Source organism: Rissa tridactyla, chromosome 3, assembly GCF_028500815.1.
Source record: "Rissa tridactyla isolate bRisTri1 chromosome 3, bRisTri1.patW.cur.20221130, whole genome shotgun sequence".
Classification (NCBI taxonomy): domain Eukaryota; kingdom Metazoa; phylum Chordata; class Aves; order Charadriiformes; family Laridae; genus Rissa; species Rissa tridactyla.
Genome location: NC_071468.1, coordinates 106,530,860 through 106,554,048, shown reverse-complemented (window position 1 = coordinate 106,554,048; position 23,189 = coordinate 106,530,860). Strand labels below are relative to the sequence as shown.

The 23,189-nt window shown below is 36.4% G+C and overlaps 1 protein-coding gene across 2 annotated transcripts in view; it reads left to right on the top strand.

Annotated features, from left to right (window-relative positions):
• Positions 1-23,189, top strand: part of PXDN (peroxidasin) — a 94,524-nt gene that overhangs the window by 40,645 nt on the left and 30,690 nt on the right. For both annotated transcript variants that reach the window (XM_054195965.1, XM_054195964.1), the window contains 12 exons: positions 3,396-3,467; positions 4,086-4,157; positions 6,133-6,302; positions 7,643-7,760; positions 9,875-10,044; positions 10,991-11,263; positions 12,637-12,753; positions 13,949-14,107; positions 16,554-16,666; positions 17,732-17,888; positions 20,634-20,742; positions 21,173-21,330. In XM_054195965.1, the coding sequence (XP_054051940.1) occupies positions 3,396-3,467; positions 4,086-4,157; positions 6,133-6,302; positions 7,643-7,760; positions 9,875-10,044; positions 10,991-11,263; positions 12,637-12,753; positions 13,949-14,107; positions 16,554-16,666; positions 17,732-17,888; positions 20,634-20,742; positions 21,173-21,330 (1,688 nt within the window). The remainder of the gene's footprint in view (positions 1-3,395; positions 3,468-4,085; positions 4,158-6,132; positions 6,303-7,642; positions 7,761-9,874; positions 10,045-10,990; positions 11,264-12,636; positions 12,754-13,948; positions 14,108-16,553; positions 16,667-17,731; positions 17,889-20,633; positions 20,743-21,172; positions 21,331-23,189) is intronic.

The window sequence follows — 23,189 nt, the reverse complement described above, 5'->3', positions numbered from 1 at the left end:
AAATAATCAAATGGCAAACAAGCTATTTAAATATTTAGAACATAGATTATACTCAACTAATGGATTTTAAGTACTTCCCCAAAGATGTGGAGATACTATTAGAAATGAACAATTGGCGTATATGATAAAAGTAATCCTCTACAAAAATTTTATGCTACAGAAATGTAATCCTAAATTTAGTGCTGTGAAAAATGCCACTGGGACTGAATTTTACTGTAAATGTTCATCCCCCAAGATTAATAGTAACGAAAAGAAAATCTGTACCATGCTTATTTGATCAAATCTTTATCTTCCTCTGGGTGTGTTTGGTTTGGACTTTTTTTTTTTTCCCTTTAAGAATTTCCTTTCCTTCTGTTTCATCCTTGATAGCGAATTCAGAATTAAAAAAGAAAGACACAAGGGTATTAAAAAAATCACTCTTGCATGTCTTTTCTTTAAATTTCCCTTATGAAAGTCTTTTTAATATCAAATTCATTACATCATACTACTATTTTTAAAAGTGTTTTATACTCTGAACGTAAAATATGTCTATAAAGACATTAAAGTGAATTTCCAGTCCAAGAAATTCTCATGTTAATTAAAATATTAAAAATCCTTTAAAAAAGTATTAGTGGGGTATGTAGAAGAAAAGAATGTAAGTGATAAACCTAAGTGATAAAATGGGATTAAAGTGTAGGTTGTAAAGCCAAGGATTTTTAATTCTTTTTATTGTAGACTTACAATGCAATTTGGTTTCTGCTTTTTTTTTTTATTTTTTTTTTTTAGAATTACACTTGTTGTAAATTACTTTGTCCACATTTTTAACACCTTGTTCTGTTTATAAATTGCCTGACAAGTTGCTCAGGACTTTTTTGAGGTCATGATTTAAAGACCTGCAAAACCCAACTAACTTGTCATATGAAGCAGTTGAGAGTATTTTCCAGTTGGACTTCATGATTTGATTTTTTTGAGCTACTTTAGGCACTCTGATTTCTGATGAGGTAAAATTAATGGTTATAATGTGCTTCAGTGCCTGAATTATACTAGTTGTATCTGTGATGATCTGAGGTTGTAAACAAGGCAGGTTTTATAACAGAAGTACTGTATTCTTTAGACTGATTAATTTGGTTGGAAAACCAAGATGAGTTTTCAGGCACATAAAGTATTCTTTACATCTATAAGTATAGTAGTCTTGATTATTAATCAGCAGTTATGAGCTGTTGCTTTGGGTTTAATGATGTATATGTATCACGTAAACCATCTGAGAGAGGTATCTGTTCTTTTTGTCTCTGCTAATCTCACCTCTGATCCAGGGACCTGAAGAGGGGTTCTGTGCCTCAATGTGCCTCAGACATTGTTTGTTGTTCTAGTAAGAGGTATTACTTGTACCTACAAATCTTGCCTTGTCAATGCCAAAGAAGTACAAGAGATTAATTTATTGGGAAGATGAGGAGATATATTTGCAAGGTGCTCATGAATCATAAAAATGCAAGTAGAATTAACAAAGTTAAAAAGGAAAAAATTCCCATTGGGTGCACAAGAAGTAGCGTATGTTATTTTTGCCAAACCCAAAGCTGCTCCAGAAGAACTAACAAACCCTATATTTGTGCCTCGTTTTTCCCTTCGTCCTCTCCCACTGCAGTGATCCCCATCTTTCCTTGCCCCTTCCCGAATGCTGGTGATGCTGGGGAGGTGGGCAAGCAGAGCCCTGGCTCCTGGTGAGCTGTGCCTGCCCATGGGGCAGATACCAGTCCCATTCTGCTGGTCCTTCCTCAGGGCTGGACCTGACAGAGGTCTCTTTTCTCTCCTCTGGTGGTTTGAATGAACCTTGCAGGAAGTACCTGCCTTTGAGATGTTTGTCTTTTTAATTTAGATGAAATTGGTCTGTATTTTCAAAAGGGAGATGAAGACTGGCAGGCATAGCATGATTACACGCTTCTTGTTTCTTTATGCAAACAGGACCACACTCTCTGCTGCACTATGTGGCCACGCGTTGCACTGGCAGTAAGCAGACTTGACACTCCAATGTGCCTGATCACGTCTGTGCTGATTTATTGGCTTTTTCTGTGGTCCCCATTCACTGCTCCCTGGCATCGCTCACTGGCTCGCGTTCTGGCCACGCTGCTGCTGGCAGGGGGTCTGGGACACTGCCAGGCTCGGGGCTGGCTGCCTCGCCGCAATCCCTCGCCACACTCATCGCTGCTTCTTCCCTCTTCCCTCTCTCTGCGGTGACCATTCGGCTCAGGTCAGGGAGTAGAGCGCGTGCGGTGTTCCAGCACAAGGGACTACCTGTGCCCTTCTACTTTTCATGCTGAAGGACTGATTTTTTCAGGAGGTTTTGGGGTCTGAGATTTTCTTTTTAAATTATGGATATTTTCATTCTGCAGTCCACGGTGGTTCCTAGATGTGCACATTCTCCAGATGTTCCTGAGTTTGTCAGAGGTCAAATAGGAAAATTTAGGAGGTTTGGATACACTTGAATGTAATCAGGATCCAAAGTCTATAAATAATTTTCACAGTTCCTTGTGCGAGTCTTATCAATTACTTCTTGTTTTCTCATCTCATCTAAGGTATGGAGTACCTCCACAACATAGTCAAAACTGGAATGATCCTTTTTCACAGTCAGATTAATAGCCTGATTACTTATCTTGTTATGTTAGACTTTTCCAGTTTTACAGGATTAACAGCTGTGTAATATTTGTTGCTGTGTAATATTAATAGCACCCATAAGCATCAACAGCATCAAAGAGGGCACAGCTGTGGTGGTTAATTGTACACCAGTTGCTGGGAATCCCTTAATCTAAAAGCAATTCAATCAAACTTGGGTTTATATTATGAATTTGTCTGGCTTTTGAGCTTTTGAGAGCGTTCATAGCTTTAAACGCCAGTATTCATGGGCTAGAGCAGGATACTTCTCAGGATCTTTTGAAATTTTCACTCAATGTGATAGCAAGGAAAACAGCTGCCCACTAAAAATGTTATTCTCTTGGAAACCATAAATATTTTCTATTTCTGCAACATTTTCCTGTAAAAAAAACAAAAAACAAAAAAACCTTATTTTTTCCATATGTATTTATTCAAATATGCATACTAATGAAAATTAGACTTGGCAAAGAGTGTTTGAAATAGTATCTCCAAAGTAATGGTTTTCAGACAGGTTTTTTTGCACATATGTGTACATATATTTTGCACACGCAGACAGACACAGAAACACACACTATATAGTGGTCTGCAAACCCTTCTTGTTTGTCATGTCTTGTATTTCTTAGGTTTCAGATGATAACAGAAGTTAAACCACTACATCACTATCACCATTTAGATGTGTCAGTGTGTAAACAATAACAAATGCTTTATTTCTTTCAGCTTCATTAAGAACACTGTTTCAGTATTTTTCTTTTTGTTTAACATATTTTCAGGTATCTGCACTTTAATCAAATAGAAACGTTGGAACCTGATTCCTTTACCCATCTTCCAAAACTTGAAAGGCTGTAAGTTTGTTTTTCTTGGGGTAAGATTCAGAAGTCAGCTTGCTTCTTTGTTTGAATTAAATCAAATGTTTGAAACTGGAAAATAATATTTTTATCATTCCCATGGATTATTTTTAATCTAAAGTTTTTTATTGTAACTACTATATAGTCTTTGCCAAGAACACTTTGGTCAGGCTGACCTTAGAGGAATGCAGAAGTGAGCACTGCCTGTGGTATATTTTTCTATTGCAAAACTATTTCCCAAAGAGCTGTGATCAATGTTTGGCCTAAAATAAATGTTATGAATGAAGAAGATGATGATTTATATTATGACTTCTCTTTTCTCTCTCTCTCTTTTTTTTTTTTTTTTTTTTTTTAAGTTTCTTATTTGAATGCTTATGAATTCCCTTCCTTTTGGTTACTTTGTCTTTTTGTGGCTTCTTTTTCTCCATATGGACACACCAAATACACCTTGGAGGCCACTTAAAAACTAGCAGCCACTGAATTGCTGAGAAATGTTCAGTTATTTTTGATTTTGTAAAATTACTTACTGTTAAGGGACTTTCAGAAGAATGTAAATGAAATGAGTAAGTATCAAAATTTGAATTACTACATGCATATTTCTGTGCTTTTTAACAGATTTTTGCATAACAACAGAATAGCTCATTTGATTCCTGGAACATTTAGTCACTTAGAATCTATGAAGAGACTGTAAGTAAACTGAAATATTATTGAACTAAAGAAAGGTTAAATGATCTAATTATACTGCATCTCATCTTGTGATATTTATCTTCCTCGCAAATGCCTTTCATTGTGTAATCATTTTAAATATTAAATAATTTTTCCTAAGCTGTCCTCCAGTTGTTTATGTACATAGATTGAGTATCCTACTGTCTTTAGTGACTGACTAAATCCTTTTGTTTGTTTCCTGTATTGGAATTATTTGTAATCATATAGTCTTGTTTTGTAGAGTAAATAATGTACAGGGATCCTTCTTTTTTTTTTATTTTAATTTTGTTAGGGGGTCCCCCTCTTGTCTATGTCTTACTGGATGATCCTTCTATGGTGTCTTTCAATATTTGATTATTTTGGTATTTTCTTTTAATTGTTTTATTTGTCTTTATCTGATGATAAAAACAGGGTTGTAAAAAGGTGCTCAATGGTTCAAGAATATAAGTATTACTTTCAAAAGGAACTTTAGAAGACAGTTCTTGAAATGCCATTAACTTGGAAAATTAGAGGCTTCATAGTCCCTCAGTAGCATTTGAAAACTTGAACTCAGTAAGAGTAACCATAGTAAGGTGACTTTCAGAGAGTTTTTTTATCCCTCGCTTTGGATCTCCACTGATCTAGGATAAGCATTCTTTAAATGATACAAGACTGCTGTTTCGAGAAAGGCAGTCATGGATTCATACCCCCCTTTCCGAGAGGACTGCTGAGGGTGTGGTGGGCAGCAAGTCACCAGGAAAGAGATCACAAGAGACTTAGCATGAAGGTGATCCTGCTGGTTTAGGACAGTTGTAAAACCATACCTTTAACTGTGGGTAAAAGGCAGAATGAAGTAAATTTTGGTGATATATGCACCTTCCAGTAGTAGCTGCTTCACTCATACCTCCCTTAAATTCTTGTGGAGTTCAAGCAAACAGAAAGTGATGCTTCTTCACGTAATCCCTAGGTGAAGGGGAATTGTAATAGTGGCTGTTAGTGGAACAGGACACTGGGCAGGATTGATCTGGTATCCTCTTACCTGGGACACCTTATCTCTAAAGGTCACATCGTGACTTTCATGTTCCAGACTTGAATTCTACCAGTAACATCTGATATACTGGGAGACATTTGTACAGTAACTTTTAAAATAGTTTCGCTTGTTCTTGCCTGTTTTTCGTAGCAGAACAGGGAAGAAATAGTATCTGGGCATTTATACAAGAGGTTAAAAAAAATATGAAAGACAAAATGATCAAAAAGTTTACTACCCCCGAAGATACACCAAACTGAGGTTTGCTTTGTAGTGCAATTTTATTTCCAATCTATATATAGATATATTTAATGGTACAGATTTCTGTACTTAATGTTTTTTTTTCGTACAGAGCCCTACAGCAGAAAGTGCAGCGCTCCACGTTGTAACAGGGCCCTTCACTACTAGAAAAAAAGTCAACAGAATTTACAGGTTCTCGTTATCTGCAGTAGGCAGGTGTTTTACGACATTACTGACCCACTGAACTCAACAAGAGCTTAGTGCTTAAATAAAACTGTGGGTCTTTGTCTCAGTTGCCTGATCAGCAAAATGGGAAGTTGTAAAAATGTCAGGGTAGCTGTGAAGTTACTACAGTAATAAGTATTAAACAGAAAAAAATGTGGGGAGAAGGGTTTAAGTTCCTTATTTAAGCAAAGTCTGTATAACATCTAAATAAAACCTGATTTATTCACTGGGTGCTGGAGTTAAAAAAGAAATTATTTTTTTTTTAGGTGCTTGCTATGTTGAACATACTCCTACCCTAGCAGTAAAAATAATACGCATTTTTATAATAAAAACTACCAGAATGCATATAAACAAGTAACCGTCAGCTGTATTCCATATTGCCCGTGGTCTGCATTCACAGATAAAGGCGCTGCTGGTATTGCAGAACTGCTTTGATCCTAGCAAAATAAGCTAACAGGCGCTGTGGCTGCTGCTTGTTTTGTGCAGGCGTTTGGATTCCAACGCCCTTCACTGTGACTGCGAAATCCTGTGGCTGGCGGAGCTGCTGAAGACGTACGCGGAGTCGGGTAACGCTCAAGCAGCAGCGACCTGTGAGTATCCACGAAGGATCCAGGGAAGATCAGTGGCCACAATAACACCAGAAGAACTTAACTGTGGTGGGTTTGCCACTTCCTGATGGCTTCTTTAATGTTTTAAACGTACCTAAACTGTATTTTTATTTTTTGTTAGAATTTGTTGTTCTGTTCTCTTCAGTAACACTGACCACCTCTGGTCAATATTGATTATTTCCAGAAATCGCCCTGTGCCGCTTCTCAGTTTTTGTCTGCTGCTGACAGAACTGTTTGCTTTTACCCCTCAGCCTATCTCTAATGAAACAAATGGAGCCGTGTTTGAAATTTCTCCTTGAGGAACTAAATGTGATTGTCTGGAAAGAGTTTATTTTTCCTTGTTGTATTTCAGTTTGGTCATAAAAGGATTGTCAGCTAGGGTCTTTGGTGTTATATTAATATTGTTTGGTGTCCTTTATTCTGCACAAGGGAAAGGGAAGAAAGAAGCTGTATGGAATTGCTCTTGATTTCACAGATCTTATTGTTAAAACTCTTGTTGATGTTATTGGAATTGGAGTCGGGCCACTGGATTTCTTTTTTACTCAGCTGTACTTACAAGAAGTGCCCTGCACAGGCACTAAAATCGTCTGTCAGTGAAGGATTAATGGATAAGCACTTTTATAATAATTCTTTTGTTCATCTGTATTCCTTCAGCCTAGGGGTGCAGAGGCTTGGCCCCCTGGGCAGCCCAGGGCTCAGCCCAGCACCTCTTCTATTCTGAAATCAAAATACAGATTTCGCATCAAGCCATGGGCATTTGCCTGCCCAGACAAGTGATGAGAACAAGATATAAAAATACGTAAATTGTCCTTTTGGTTACGTATTGGATATAATTTTGATCATGAAAATTATGACCGTAGGTGTCTACAAGCTTATTGAAAACAATAGTAAAAAGGGGATTTGATGCAAGAATAATTCACATGGCATCCTACCAGCTCGCTGCACATCTAAGGAGCCTGAATATGTAAACTGCAGGAAGCAAGCTGGACAAATTATTCTGTAGGAGGCAGGTTAGGCGCTGATACTTATCTAAAGGAAGTTATTTTAAATGGCGCTTGTGCTTGCTGCTTTAAAGTTTTTCCTTCATAAGCAAATTGAACCTCTGTTCAAATAAATAAATCAGCTACTTTAAAACTTGATACAAATTTGCACAATCCATTTCCAGTCTGCTAAAAGGTCCTAAGGAACAATGGAGGAAGTCAGAAAGCCTACAGTCACTTTTGCATAGGGAAAAGTGTGTTTAATACTGATTAAGTGTATAAATATTTTAAGTTAAAACATTTGTGAAATATCGTTTTCTAGAAGGTGTATGGAAATTTTTTTATTTACCATTCTTTGGTAGTTTTAAAACAAGTAAGAGTTCCTTATACGTTTTATTGTTTATATAGAGAGGCCAAGAATTACATCAGAGCCTCAGGATGTGGACGTTACCTCAGGGAATACGGTGTACTTCACTTGCAGAGCTGAAGGCAATCCTAAACCAGAAATTATCTGGCTTCGAAACAAGTAAGTTTAAAAGAGGAAGAGAGAAACCTGATGTAAGTATGTTTGAGTGTGTGTACATTTCTGGGTGCGTGTCCACACACATTACATGCTAATAGATGGAATAGTTACAGCAGAAACATATTATGATTAAAAGAAGTATATGAAGTAATAATGGTCCAGATCTGTTTCATTAGTAATTCTAAACACTTAAGCGCTGATAAATTTAGAAAAGATTAAGTTAGGAATATAATACTATTTCTAAGATTTTTGACTGTAGCTATACCTGCAAAGTTGCTCACACCTGTTAAAACTAAATCATTTACAAGTACCAGGCAATACAATATGGATGTTTCGCATGTGTGGTTTGTGGGTTAGCTAGTGTTTGCCTACATTTTGAGGCAGAGTGAAAGCTACTTTTTTAAAGGACTCCAGCTGGATAAGAGTTAGGCTTCAGAGAAGGTTTTCCTTGAGCCCCAGCTCCTGGGGGGCAGCTTTCCTCCAAGGCGTAGCTCCAGTCCAGGAGAAGAGAGTTATATCAATTTCCAGGCTCTTCAGACCAGTACATGGAGGGCAGGCAAGTGCTTCATCACAGGGTTGTAGGGAAACTCAGGTTGGAGGGGATCTCGGGAGGTCTCCAGTGCAGCCTTCTGCTCAAAGCAGATCGTACCAGGTTGCTTTATCCAGTTGGGTCTTAAAAGCCTCCAAGGCTGGAGGGGGCATAACTCTCTGGGCAACCTCTGCTCCATTGCTTCTCATCACTGCTTAGGAGATGAAGGGAAGGGCCTGTGAAGGATGTGTGTCTCTCAGCAGCCCAAGGGCCAGCCCATTGCAGAGGGCTGCCGGAGCTCTGCCCGGTGCCTGGCTCCTCCAGCAGCGCTGGGCACAGCACGGCTGGACCAGCCACGTGGCAGCACATCCCCCCCCTTTAAACTGATGTGAATTTATGATACACACATGAATTGCGAGTTTACCACTAGATTAATCAGACTTTGGCTTAATAATGCTCTTATACAAATAGAGAACCTGATGTGGAAAATATATTCCCTCACATTTTGTATTAGCAAATGAACCATTTTAGTTTGTTAGTTGCTGGTAAAATGGAACAATGTAGAGTCCCCGTTCTGTAGCTTTGTGCTGATGTCAGTGAGAACCCCATGTGCAGCAAGGGCACAGCAATTATGGAGTATGTCAAGAGCAGAGCCTTGAACATGGATGGTATAATTATTTCATTAAAATTTTCTTTGGCTCATGTACTTTTTATAATAAACAAAGAAAACATGTATTCAGAATACACATATGAAAGAGTTTTAAGAAGAAATTTGAGCTTGGGGTGTGGGATTATTGACTCTGGCTTGTTTCCTGGCTGCATGAATGAGAGCAAAGCTCTTTGCAAGGTAGTTGGATATGGCAAGATTTCAGTCAAAAGCCATTGACCTGTTGAGCGGTGTGTTGAATAGATCAGCAGGCAGGCTGGGTTTTGTACATAGGGGGTGAGATCTCATCCCTCCTCTGTGCTTTCTTCGTCATGCAGTGAGGGATGGAGGGAGAAACAGTTCTTTTATAAAAACCCCTAACTGTTGCAAGTTAATACCACAGAAACGTATCCATGGTATAGTCTGAAGATCTCAATTTATATTTCAAGCCAGTAGAAATTATAATCATACAAATTATCATTAGTGCTCCTCGAGCAATCTAGACAGAGGTTGGCACAAAGATGGTTTTATAGCAACTGACCCCTCTCCTAGTAGAAAGAATCTTGAGTGTTGAACTTAGCCATGTACTTCCAACGGAAACATTTTAAATTGATTCGCCAGTTAGAGCAGCCTTACAAGAAAATGAGACCAGGTATGTGTATTTTGTTCACTTTTTTCCCTGTAAGCTTTTACTCATAAAAGTATTTCAGCTTTTCATTTTGAAGATGTAATACTTGCATAAGCAAAATTGGTCCATTTTTTGTTTGTCCTCTTCTTCTCTTTAGGAGAAAACTAAAAGTTTTATTATTTTACTTAACACGGTAAAACTTTTTTTTTTTTCCTCCAAGTTATTTTGAGTAATATATTTTGGGTTTTATTATTTGGCAGTTTTCTGTGCTTGTGATTTAAAGGTTTAACTCCAGCAGATTCTTTTCTTTGCAGTAATGAGCTCAGTATGAAAGAAGATTCCCGTCTAAACTTGCTAGATGATGGCACATTAATGATTCAGAATACTCAAGAAACAGACCAAGGCATTTACCAGTGCATGGCAAAAAATGTGGCTGGAGAAGTGAAAACTCAGGAAGTTACTCTTAGATACTTTGAGTCACCAGGTAAAGAACATCAAGTCTGAATTTTGCATTCAGATAGAGAATTGTTTTGATAGATTGCTAAATATAAGATGCTTTGGCTCTGGTATGTTCTTGACATGTAGATTTCTCATGCTTGGGCAACTTAAGAACTAGATCATGAAGTTATAATATCCCCAGAACAAAAATGAAAATCAGCCAGTTAATTAATATCATAATTGCATTATGCAATTATGATGACAGTCGTGTATGCTGTTTGTAGAAGGGTTAGGAAAAGATGCTGTTGCCTTGCGACGTTGCTCAGTGCAGTAATGTTCTCTCTGTATACCTGAAAACCACAGGCTTCCAAAGATGCCACTCATGAAAGCTTTGGCACACCCTGTGCAGCCATCCTTGCTCAGGAGCTTTTTACCCTGAATCTCTGTCTAGCCAGTGCTTCACGCTTGCAAGCACTAAATTCCCGTCCAGGACTGTAGTGTTTTTAAATTCCAAACTTCGCTGTGAGAAAATTTTGCTTTGATGCTCTCATCAGGTAAATTTAAAATGTCACCACAAAGCACACATATAGTTGGGAAAAGTTACAAAAATGTAGCTTAATCGGTTCTGTCTTTTTGTGCATTTATGGCAATTTTTAGCCAGTTTGTTGTCCTGGGTTCTCAGTGTCTATGCCTCTGAAGAGACCTTTATAAAGATCATCAAATGAGAATGAAGTGTTTGAAAATTGTTTTAATGGGAGTGAAGAAAAAACATCAATGCAATTATATGAGCTTTTATTTTTTTATCTATTGGTATTTATAAATTTCTGCAGCTAGATTAGACTTAAAGCGAAACATAGTTTGCACCAAGATTAGAAGTATGTTGGAACAGAGTTATTAAAAAAACCCTAGATTCCCCAAACTATTGCAATATTCAGCTAAATTAGTGCTATGTGAGCTAAAAGTCATATTTAGGTATCACTTTTTTCTTACAGCCCGGCCAAGTTTTGTGATTCACCCACAAAATACCGAAGTGCTAGTTGGAGAGAGTGTTACCTTGGAGTGCAGTGCAACCGGGCATCCTCAGCCGCGAATTACCTGGACCAAAGGCGACAGAACCCCTTTGCCAAGTGACCCTCGTGTCACAATAACTCCCTCAGGAGGGCTTTACATACAAAACGTGAAGCAGGAGGACAGTGGGGAGTATACCTGTTTTGCAACTAACAGCATAGATAATATCCATGCGACTGCATACATTATAGTCCAAGGTGAGTAACGTTAAACTAGGAGTGAAGTGCTGTAAAACATATTAAAAAGAGTATATTACTTTACATTGTGAGGTTTTGTCTTAATTGTCAGAGCCAAACTAAAACCGTTAGAGTTTTTTCTTTCAATTACAGTATTCTAGCATAGCCTATAGGAAATATGCTATACATTTCAGTCAGAGTAAGATATTATGTACTAATTCTCTGAAAGTTAAGTTTCATAGATTATTCTCAGAAATCAATCACTATTGTTTTGATATGTTTATTTGTTATTATGTTTTGTTTGCCTGTAGGAGTAAACATACGGTGTCAAATTTGTGGAGGATTAAATTTTTTCTATAACAGGCAGCAATCCTAGAGATTAGAATTTGTGCCTGGAGTAGTAGAAATGGAGTTGCAAATACACCTTTTTGCTGCCTTTCTTTTGTAGGCACTGCAGTGGATGTGGAAACATTTTCTGCTGAGTTTCGTGGAAACTATCAGTCTGCCAGCTGAGGCATTAGCACAGCTTTTGTGCAAACAAAAGTCAAAGTACTATAACTTACTGTGATCGCAATAATTTTCGTATTGTATGTTAATAGTATGAATATGAAGTATTTCAAGAACAATATATCAAAAACCTCCTCTCTCTATATATATATATATGTATGGATAATATTTTTTGCAAAAGTTTTCATGCTGGAACTTCTATTTGCAAAACATTTTGATTAACCTTTAAATTTAAGTTTGTTTCTGTTCTCATGTTAAGATCTCTAGTTGGCAAGCAGTCTAGGTTGCAAATTCTTTGTTAATGCATTCAGTTTTTAAAGCTATACAAAACAACTTGTCCATGTGGTTTGTTTATTTATTGTTCATCAATGGATGATTGTGTTTTGAGAGCTGAACAAATTACTTCTCACACTGATAATGCCATGATGTTACTGCAGAAGTTGGCCAGTACTGCACTCACTGCTTTCCTTTTTGTGTAAAGAAGAAAACAGGCATCTCAGGATGGTTTTGGCTACATTGCATTTTCTTCACAATTTAGCTGAGGATTTTTTGAGGGGAAGAGAAGAAGGTATATTTTTAATCCAGGGAACACTGTGTTTGATTCTTACAAGTCTTACTGTACCTCTTATTTTGGATCTATGGCAGTAGATCCCAGAGGCCTTCACTGACACCAGGGCCAGGTTGTGAGGGAGATGTTCCTGTTGCCCAAGTGGCTGCCCTAAGACTCTGCCCTATAGCGGTCACAATATAAAAGAGTCCCATTAGCATCTCTTTTCCCATCAATATGAGCTATTCAAGTCACATAGGAAACGGGACGTAATTTCAGGCAGTCATGCATTTTCCAGTTGGTTTTTTATTTTTAAACCAGTTTATTTTCTCTTCTGTAGCTCTACCTCAGTTTACTGTCACTCCTCAAGACAAAACAGTGATTGAAGGCCAAACTGTTGATTTCCCTTGTGAAGCGCAAGGCTATCCCCAGCCTGTTATTGCCTGGACTAAAGGAGGTAAGCGTGTTCCGTTTTTACTTTTAAACTACTAGAATAGTGTAGCTGTCATTTTGAAGTCATTCATGCATTGAAAGGTATTGCATGTATTTCTTTAGATGCTTCAGTCTCTGAAGGAAATAGGGCTCGTCTCTTTCTGCTTTAGGTAGAAAAGACAAGGTGTCCCACAGAAGCTAGCTGCCCAAGCATTTTTCATTATTCAGTAAAAAAGAGTCACTAAAATATATGTCTACGTGATAGATTTCTAATAATAAACTAAGAAATACGAGACAAATCACGTGGCCATACCTAGCACTGCCAGTTCACTGCAGAAGAAATGGAGATGGCTCTCATTAACTGGAGATCTGAAATTAGGTGGGATGTGCTCTCTTCAGGAACCAGAACAGTCCAACCTGTAACTGGCGTCCGTATAACTGCATTTCTGTCACTTAATGTGGATTGACGGGAACACTGGGGTGCACCCTGCTAACTGTTTTACCAGGTTGTGGCAGTACAGGCATTAAGACAAATCCAGTGGGAAGAAATACTGTAGTGGGTGTTTTATCAGTAAGTAAAGATTCCAGTTGAATCAGATGAAATAGCTGTAGCAGGCAAAACAAGTCTTAGGAAATTCTAAATTATGGTAGATAAAGCAGACTTTTAGCAAACTCTTGATCATTTTGATGCTAATAACATCCCTGTTTCTCCCTCTACCAAGATTGCTCTGATCAAATGAAACGTCCAGAAAGGAAGAATAGGGTACAGACAGTGATGTGCTTTTTATTTAATTTTTATTATATTCCATTTTTTCAGGGCTGTATGTATTTTTCTGTGGATTCTCTAGATGGCCTAGGCAGATGGGATGAATTGTGTCTTACACACATGGCAGTCATACGAAATGAACAGTAATAGCTGTTGCTGTTCTTCTTATGAAGCCTTCTCATTTCGTTGCTTTATCATGCTCCTTAAATGAAAATATTTATTTCTACCACAAACAGACAAGAGATCAGGATTATGATTATGTACATATGTGTGTGTTGTTTCCTTTGCGTGTTTATCTTCTGAGAAGTAAAGGTTTCAAGCTTTTTTTTTTAAGAGAGTAATTTTTTCCAATTTTTATCAAATTTAAAATCTTCTGGATTTCCCTTTTTCTGACACAAAGGGACTTTGTTCTGCACTGCTATAAATAGCAAATGCTGTTGCTCTGTTGTTTCAGGAGGCCAGTTGTCTGTTGACAGAAGGCACTTAGTTCTATCCTCTGGAACCCTAAGGATTTCCAGGGTTGCTCTGCATGACCAGGGACAGTATGAATGCCAGGCTGTCAATATTATCGGATCCCAACGAATTGTTGTGTACCTGACCGTACAGCCTAGAGGTATGTTCTTCATGTGCAGCTGCTGAAAAAAAAAACCCAAAAGATTTAAGCTAACACTAGAATACATAGTAGTACTGTGTTTGATTTTTTTTTTTCTAAAATGTAAGATTGAGAATTAATTATTTTGATGGCACAAAATGTTAATATGAAGTAGTTTATTTTTGTTTAAAATTAAAAAACCTTTTGAAACAGAGCTTGAATAGTGCTGGGTTTCTCTTCAGGACTTTTGCTGCATTTTGCGTGATTCCTGTGTTGCTGGTTTTGAATTATAAGGTGTTTTATTATTAGTTTTATAAATTGAGCATGTCCCGCACGCTCACTTTATAAAAACTAATATGTGCCCCGATAGACTTTGTTCAAAGTCACTTGGAGACTACATAAACTTACTAAACCTGTCCTTTTTTGATGAAAGCTTGGTAGAATGAGACTATATTTTTTGTTGTTTGAAAAACTTGCTGTTCAGGGTATTGCTAACCTTTCACATTTCTGATCATTATTTCTGAGTATATCTACTTTTAGATTCCAGGTGAGTTTTAATAAATCATGTTTATGGATACTTATCAGTATTTGTACTGAGTATCATTCCTTTAGAACAGTCTGTGTTCTGTGAAAGAGGCTTATCTGATTTACTCTTTTTTGTAAAGAATGGAGGTTTCCTTTGAGGATGACAGTGTTCCTATGCTTGGGAAAATATTTTGTTTTGTGAAAAGACCAGTTTCTTATAAGACTTTATGCCGTTAACTAAACAGTGTTAACATAATGTTTTGATATCCAGAAACAGAACACTTTATTTTACAACAGCAGAATGACCTTCGTGATGAAAAGTCATTCCTTATACTTAAAATAGGCTAACACAGGAAAAAAACAAAACCAGTCCATTTTTCTTCTGCTTTTCTTCAAGTAAATTTTAAGTAAGCTACTTCTAGGATTAATTAGAATCATATTTATGTTTATAATTTAGTAAAGTACTCTTGTGTTTAGCCAAATGCAAGGAGGTTAAACACTTAATTCAAGGCATTTCTTGTTCGTGACCTAATTTTAAACAGTATTTTAGTGAAAGGGACTCAAATGTCTTCCTTAGCTTAGGTGTTTGTCAGAAAAAAAATCCATTGATTTTTCTTAAAGAGTAGTACTGGGAGATTGATTTGTCGAAATTGAGGGCTTTTTCACCTACATAAAATTGTTGACTAAAATTTCATAAAAGCAAATTCAATTTTAAAAAAATTTTGTAGCCTTCCAGCTGTGTTAAACTTCACTGAACTTGCATAAAGTTTAATAAAATGATTTTTGTGTAGCTCGGGTCGCAAAATCCAGTCATCAAGAGATAGGAAATACAAGACTGAAGTCTGCACATGCAGCCTGAAATTGGAGCTCTCCATACATTCATTGCAATGCTATTTTCAGTTGTGCTAGAAGAGAATATTTTTCTTTTGGTCTTCTAAGAAAAGGGTTGTTCGTCTGAGGAGTGTCTAGTCAGTGGTCACTGTGGCGAAATCTGTATTAATGAATACAGATTAACGGTCCAGGTCTGTTTGCTGGCATAACACAGCTCACATCCACAGAGCCAGACTCTCTTACCTCCCAGTGGATGCCTGCCTCTGGATGCCTTATTTGAAATGGTTTCTTGATAGCCATTTGCGTACAAACAATTTAACACCAGGGCCAGATTTGGTTGGTAGTATAAATGTATGCTGCATGGCCAAATACTTCTCTGTAACAGCGCAGCCCCCACCCACTCCCCTCAAAATACAGCAGAAATACAATTCTTAATGTCTTTATAATCTTGTATGTGCTTCTTATGATGGCATCTGAGTGCTGGATGGCAATCTGGATTTGAAGGAAATTAAGATTAAAAATGCATTAATTTTCTTCACACTGGGTTTATGTAACTGTGTACCTTGTGCCCTTGAAATTGAAGGTGATTTTTCAATGTTTTAAAGCCTAGGGCTCATTGGTGGCAGGGGGGGGTAGGAGCTCTGTGAAGCTCCTCAGCAAGTCAGGCTGGGGGAAATCCAGTTGAATTTGTGGAAAGTTTTTGCTTTTTATCATCTCAGAAATCTGTGTTGTTGCTATTTAAAAAGATAAAACTTTAAAAAATTGACAGAAGTTGATGGGGTATTCATTCCAGTGAATTTGTTCAGATTTAGCTATTCACAGAAATTTTTTTCAGAGCTTTAAATTTATGGAGCTTCAGTGTTTTTGGCAACTACTAGCCTGTTTTGTTAGAAGTTAAGAGTACTTAAAAATCAGCCTGAAGCAGACATCAGGAATTAGTAATTTTATTTCTAAGACAAACTCGTACGCAACTAAAACTTGCATACAGAACAGGGTTATAGATTAAGAAATGTTGGGTAACTGAAAAAAATAAACAGTGCTGACCTCTTTTTAGATCATCTTTTGCACAAGTTGTGTTCATTCCTTGTCAATGTATTATTTGTTTTTTTAGTGACTCCTGTATTTGACAGCGTTCCCAGTGACATGACGGTGGAGGTTGGCACAAATGTGCAGATCCCATGCAGTGCTCAAGGAGAGCCGGAGCCAGTAATTACATGGAACAAGGTACTAGATAGTTGTTCAGTTGTTGCAGAAAGGCAGTGGCCTTTCCATGTCTTCATGACCAGCTATTTAAAATGCACATTGTCAAATTATTGCTTGCTCTGGTGTCTGAAAATGTTACCTGACGTTCGATAAGCAAATCTTTAACACAGACCATGTATATGGTTACCAAACCTGAATTTTATATATATAAAAAAAAATATATATATGGTTATGCAAATCATTATACAGGCCAGCTAAAATTCATGTTGTAGGCCTTAAAATGCCTATGTATTTTAGTGACACTCCTGTGTGAATATTCCATTCTTATTCACACTTTCAATGATATTATGGATGCAGAGCAATAAAAAAGTACTGTATTGCTCAGCCCTTTGTCACTGTTAGGCTGACACTTCAACCAGGACGTGTTTCAGTAACTTCTTGGTAACCTCTCTGTGGCTTTGATTTCCATTGGTGCTATAATTATTATATCAAACTATTAGTTAGAGTTATTAGCAGAGTTATCGGTGGTTGCTAATATTGTTCTTCAGTTTTTCGGATTATCTTCTTCTCTTCAATTAGTGAGCATTAGAAAATGTACTTCAATGAACCTTAAATAGCTTTTAGATGCATAGCACGTGAAGAATGGATACATATAAAGCTCTTGAGATCTTTTTTAGTTGGGTAATTTTGAGTAAAATCAAATATATATGTTCTCAAGAGGTGCTATCTTATTTTTGGGTCTTAAACTTTATGTGGTGAGCACCTATAACTATTAAAATACTTTGATTTATAATAATGAGTACTTTTAAAAGTAAATACATAGTATTTACTATATATATTTACTTTACTATAAAAGTAAATAAATACACTGTACAATTTAGAAGTACGTTCAAGTCCTCCTGTCAACATAACAGTATGTGAGTTTTTGATATAAGTTTATCTAAACATATTTCACTATTATCTTGGCATACAAAATAGAAATGTAAAATGTACAAAATAAAATGTAAAAATAAAAGAGGAAAAGAAGACAAAAATTCAAGTTTGAAAATAGTGTTTAGAATAACTAAACATTGTGCTTTGCTGCAGGATGGAGTACAGGTAACTGAGAGTGGAAAATTTCATGTTAGTCTGGAGGGATTTCTTACCATTCGCGATGTTGGAACAGCTGATGAAGGTCGATATGAATGTGTTGCCCGGAATACCATAGGATACTCCTCTGTTAGTATGGTGCTTAGTGTTAATGGTAAGGTGTATGATTAAGAGGTATGAGTTAGATTATTAGTTTTATTCTAATTGCTTAATTTATAAGAGGCAAAAAAAGTTAATCAAATGTTAACTTCTTTCTCTTGTTTTTCTTTTTCTCCCATAATCCTCTCTTTTTTCTCTTTCTTCATTTAATGCAGGCAACTGTCTGCACAGATGTGAGTAAGATGGGAATATGTCAGCCAAAATGTCTCTAGGAGTTAAGCTTCAAAACAAAGAATGCTTTGGGCTCCAGTTAGTCATACTACTTTCCTCTTGAGATATTATCTAGACCTATTAGAATTTGCTGGTTGAATACACAGTCTAATCTCTAGGGGTAACTTGACAAAAAGTTCTGTGGCATCTTTAAACGGGCACTTACGGCGCTTGCTTAAAAATTAGGCTGCAACCATTGGGAAAGAATTCAGGAAAGTCATAATGATCTTAGGAAGCTCAAGGAGGAAACAGAAAGGAAAGGAGAATATTTGAGCTTATTCCAATTATTTGGAAGTAGTAGTGGCAAATAATAGTTATCAATTATTAATACAAAATAATTGGTAATAAAGCAAGGCTAAAGAATAACTTTGTTACACAGATTGACCCAAATGCCTTTCTCACTTATTGAGTAAAACTGCTCATTTTTCAGACTCATTTTGATGGAAAATATTAAGGAAATTGTGTGGGGTTTTTTTGTCTTTCAGTATAAAATATGACACAATATTTTTGTATCATTGGAAAATGAGCATTGAGCAGTGACTTCTTTAACATATTGGATATTGTTTCCCTGTGTTATGTCTAAGGTTCTGTATTTTGTTTACTAAATTCGTACATATATATCAGTGATTTTTTTAATGCATCGGTTACCATGACACCAATCACATGGTTATCAACAAAACTCTTCTGTTCCCTGGCTTAAGTTGCTTTTAATAGACTATCAATCTATCCCCTCCTCTATCAAAAATAATATTTCTTCAATCTGTAAAGATGATTTCTGAGAGAAAAATTTCAGGACTGGGAATCATTTGATGATAAGGTTTCATCCACATACACAAAGTCTACAGAAGAAAGTCTATAAAAATCAGTTATCTCAGTTACTCTGGAGATGCATAGAAAAAAAGTTGTGTTTTTTTTTTTCTTTAAAAAAATATAATACTGTGTTGCAGTATTAACTGCGTGGCACACAGGCACTCTCCAAAACAACTGAAATGAGGGTAGCAAACCTGTAAATGATATTTCTCCTTAAAATAAGTAGCTTATGTGATAATGTTCCTGTATGGTTGCTTTGAAAATGAAGCTGCCAAGCAAGGAGGGCAGTTAGTAATTAGGTTGGATCGGGGACTGTTGCCAATCAGGCACTGTAGAAAGGGTCGCCCGGTTTTGAATGCTGGGGGGAATGCATTGTCAGCAGCCTCAGGGCAGAGAAAGGGGCTTCAGCTACAGCTGTAGAGTGTGCCAGGGACTGTTTTATTTGACAGTATAGATAATTAAGTTTGATTACCCAGTTCTAGATTCTGAAACTTATACAGACACAGCCTAAGCTGCCAGTTATGAAGGAATAATGAAATACTGCCTAGAAAAGAAAAAAAAAAAAGTCATGAAAAGCTTGCAAACACAACGGGTTTTATGTCAGCTGATTTTGTACATCTGCTGGTTTTATTCCAGTCTATTTGCTTTGGACTTTTTTCCCTACTTTGCCCTTCTTCCTGTGTGACTTTTCCAATCTAAACACACTCTGGAAATTGTTAGTTGTTGCCCCTGGATCTGGTAGTTCTTGGTTTAGGCTGAAAGGAAGGTTATTAGTCTTAGATACGTTGTACAAACATCCAGCTGCAACTGGGTGCTGCATAAAAAGGCAGATGAATGGGCCTATGCATTAGTGAGTTTCCAGTATTATGCAGTCGTTAAATAGCTTTTAAGCATGTGATTTTTAAAGTAGCATTAAAAAGCGAAATAATTTTAAAGTAGAAAACAAAGTAATGAGCAAAGTAAGTAAAATATTTGTGGCCCTTTAAAATCAACGTGTGTTGCTTACTAGACTATGCTCAGGAGAGGAGCAATGTAAATTTACTGTAGCTATTTGGGAATATATAAAACTCTGTGTTTTCTTTTTAATTTTGGGGTTTTTTTGTGTTTTGTTCATTTTCTTGTGACATCTCTTCAAATTTGTGATGCATAAATTCTAAAAGGCAAATTAAGTTTGTCAGTATTTTCCACTTGTTGTAACACAGTCATGTAAACTCTTTAAATTCTTACATTGAATTCATTACTAATTCAGTACTACTTGAAATCAAAGGGAATACTTGCATTGATTTCAGTGACTATAGGTCAGGCTTTTGATATCAACACCTGAAAGTTGATAATACACCACACCAGAAAAAAACCCTTAATAATAATTCTTTTTTTCTTTGGTCATTTTTACTTGAAATTGGAGGACTAATTAATGGACAGTTAAATGCTGTATGCATTTTTCTTCACTTTTTTTTTTTTTTTTTTTAGAATTATAAGCAATCTGACTCTTAAACTTACATTAGCTTCCGTTTTAAATGAATTTTGCTCTACTGTAATATGCTTTGATAGAATTCCAAAATGGCTAAGGATTTTATATTTGGACTAGCTAATGCTTAAAGAACAGGGGTTTACTTTGTACAACTGAAATAAATGATGTCGTGTCTAGACTCTGTTTTATAGAAGTATCTTTTTGTGGGTGGCCATTTTTGCAATAACATGTGAATTCCGCTTTCTGTAGTTCCTAATGTCAGCCGAAATGGAGATCCTTTTGTACAAACATCAATTGTGGAAGCAATTGCGACTGTTGACAGAGCAATAAATTCAACACGTACACATCTGTTTGACAGGTATCCCCCTTTTTTTTTTTTTTTATTGAGAAGTCAAAATTAATTTTTGTGTGTACTAGAAATAATGGAATGTTTCTTAAACAAGAAACCATTTTATTATTTAAATGACATTAGCATCTGGTTAGTTCTGGGAATACTGGCAATTTAACATGTAAGATTTCCTATCGTTTAAACACTCGTGTTGAGATCTTTATTTACTGCAGCAGTTTTTCTGCTGAGATAATGTGTATTAAAAGGCTATTAAATGTTTAATTGCTACTAAATCTTTAATGTTTTATTATTTTATTAATTTTTTTGTTTGCCTTCCATATTGAGATGAGTAACCAAGGTATGTACTAATCATGTTGCTGAACATTTACATGATTTATGTACTATTGTTATTTTGTAACTCCTGTGTACGCTTACTATTGTTTTTCAAATTATCTGTCAGTCGTCCTCGTTCTCCAAATGATTTGCTAGCCTTATTTCGATACCCAAGGGATCCATACACTGTTGAGCAAGCAAGAGCTGGGGAAATATTTGAAAGGACATTACAGCTTATTCAAGATCATGTACAAGATGGTCTAATGGTTGACCTGAATGGAACAAGTCAGTACTATTTCCTTATTTTTCTGTGTTGAAGTGTATTTGCCTTCTTAAGTCATTATACTTCAAGAGACATTTATTTTCTGAGTCTGGGTCCCAACTGCAGAACCATTACATTGAAATCAGTGGAGTATGTGACTTTGAAAAACTTTTCCAAATATATATTTGCCCAGTTCAGTCCTTGGTTTGCACATTGCTACAGTGGGGTGTAACTCTGTTAGAGCTCTCAGAGTAGAGTGTTTTTTATTTTTCCTCGCATTGACATATTAGGGAAAAATTTACATTCAGATTCTTCTACTGGTCAAATTTGGTATAATGGAAGTGCATAATGCATTCTGTTTGTTAATTTCCTGTATGTTAATTCATTAAGACCATTGTTTCATAGCAGTACAAACTTTTCTGTTATGTATTAAAAACGATCAGTATTTTGTCCATGTTTCTTTAAGTACAGCCATTTAGTGTCAGCGTGCCTTGGCAAGGAGAAAAGATGATATAACAAGAAGGATTTGTATACTTTACAAACCATGGTTTCTGCATGTACCACAATAGTATTCAAAGAATTATTTGCCTCTCATTCTTTAAGTGCATATCAAACTAAGCTAATTGTTTCCTTTAACACTGATCTGATGTAATGAGAAATACATTTTTTGCTGCTTTTTATAAAGAGCAGAAAAATGAGAGGTTTAGTTATTGGAGTCCAAGTTCAAATTCACGAAGTCCAGCTGGAGCATATATAACTAATGTGTGTAGATACGTGTGTGGATAGGCTTGAGACACGGGACTGAAGCATTTGGAAATAATGATAGTTTTAGGAGAGCTTTTGAGACTTGAGACATAGCCAAAAGCTACACTGAAAATCTAGAGGAAATATTTTTACTTATTATATTCTTTTTGATGTTTATAATTGAGTATTTATTGTAACTTCCGAAAAATTTAACTCTGACCGTGAACTAGGCAAGTATTTATAAGACCAAAGACTGCAAGCTTTTGGAGTACTGTAACATTTGCTAGTAAAAGAAGCTTGTTACTCATTATTAGAGCTGAGTAAATAATTTGTGATGAATACTTTACCACAAAAACTTACTCAAAATTCTTTGAAGGCTTGTGTTTATAAGAGTAACCTGATTTAATGTGGTTCTCTGATTAGATGCATATGCAAGCATATGGAACACTAGGAATATATGAAATCTGATGTGTGAGAATTGCTTGACTACTTTTAACTAGGATTTGTAATAGTGAAATTCAATCACTTAAAGTTTACCAAAAATTGGCATTAAAGCATACAAATACAAATTAATGAACACAAAATCAGGCAACTTTCTGTGAAACTGGAAATTCTGTTCACAACCAGAGATTGCTTCTCAGCCCTACAAAATCCATAGAAACCTGGCTTTTAGGAAAACTTGAATAGTAAAATAAATCTGTTTTCATTTAAATAACCTAATGCTCAGATTTTAATACTCATATTTGTCCTTATTTGGGTTTATTTCAAAATGCAGAGCCCAATGAAAGGTGTTATTTAGCACTTTTGCATTGGGAACAGTTGAGAAACCTGACAATTTCCCATTTAGAGACTTTTTTTTATGTAAAATCTTGGAATATCCTAAGGAAAGACTATGGAGCCAAATTCTCCTCTGCAGTGTCAGACTGTATAACAAGGGGAATGGCCACAAATTGCTGCTTGGAAGGTTCAGATTGGATGTTAGGGAACACTTTCTCACCAGGAGGCCAGTGCAGCACTGGAACGGCTTATCCAGAAAGGCGGGGCAGACTCTGTCTTTGGAGGTTTTCGAGCCCTCTAGACAGGGATCCAGTGCTGGAAACAGCCTTGCTTCAAGCAGGAGCTTGGTGTGAGTAGGATG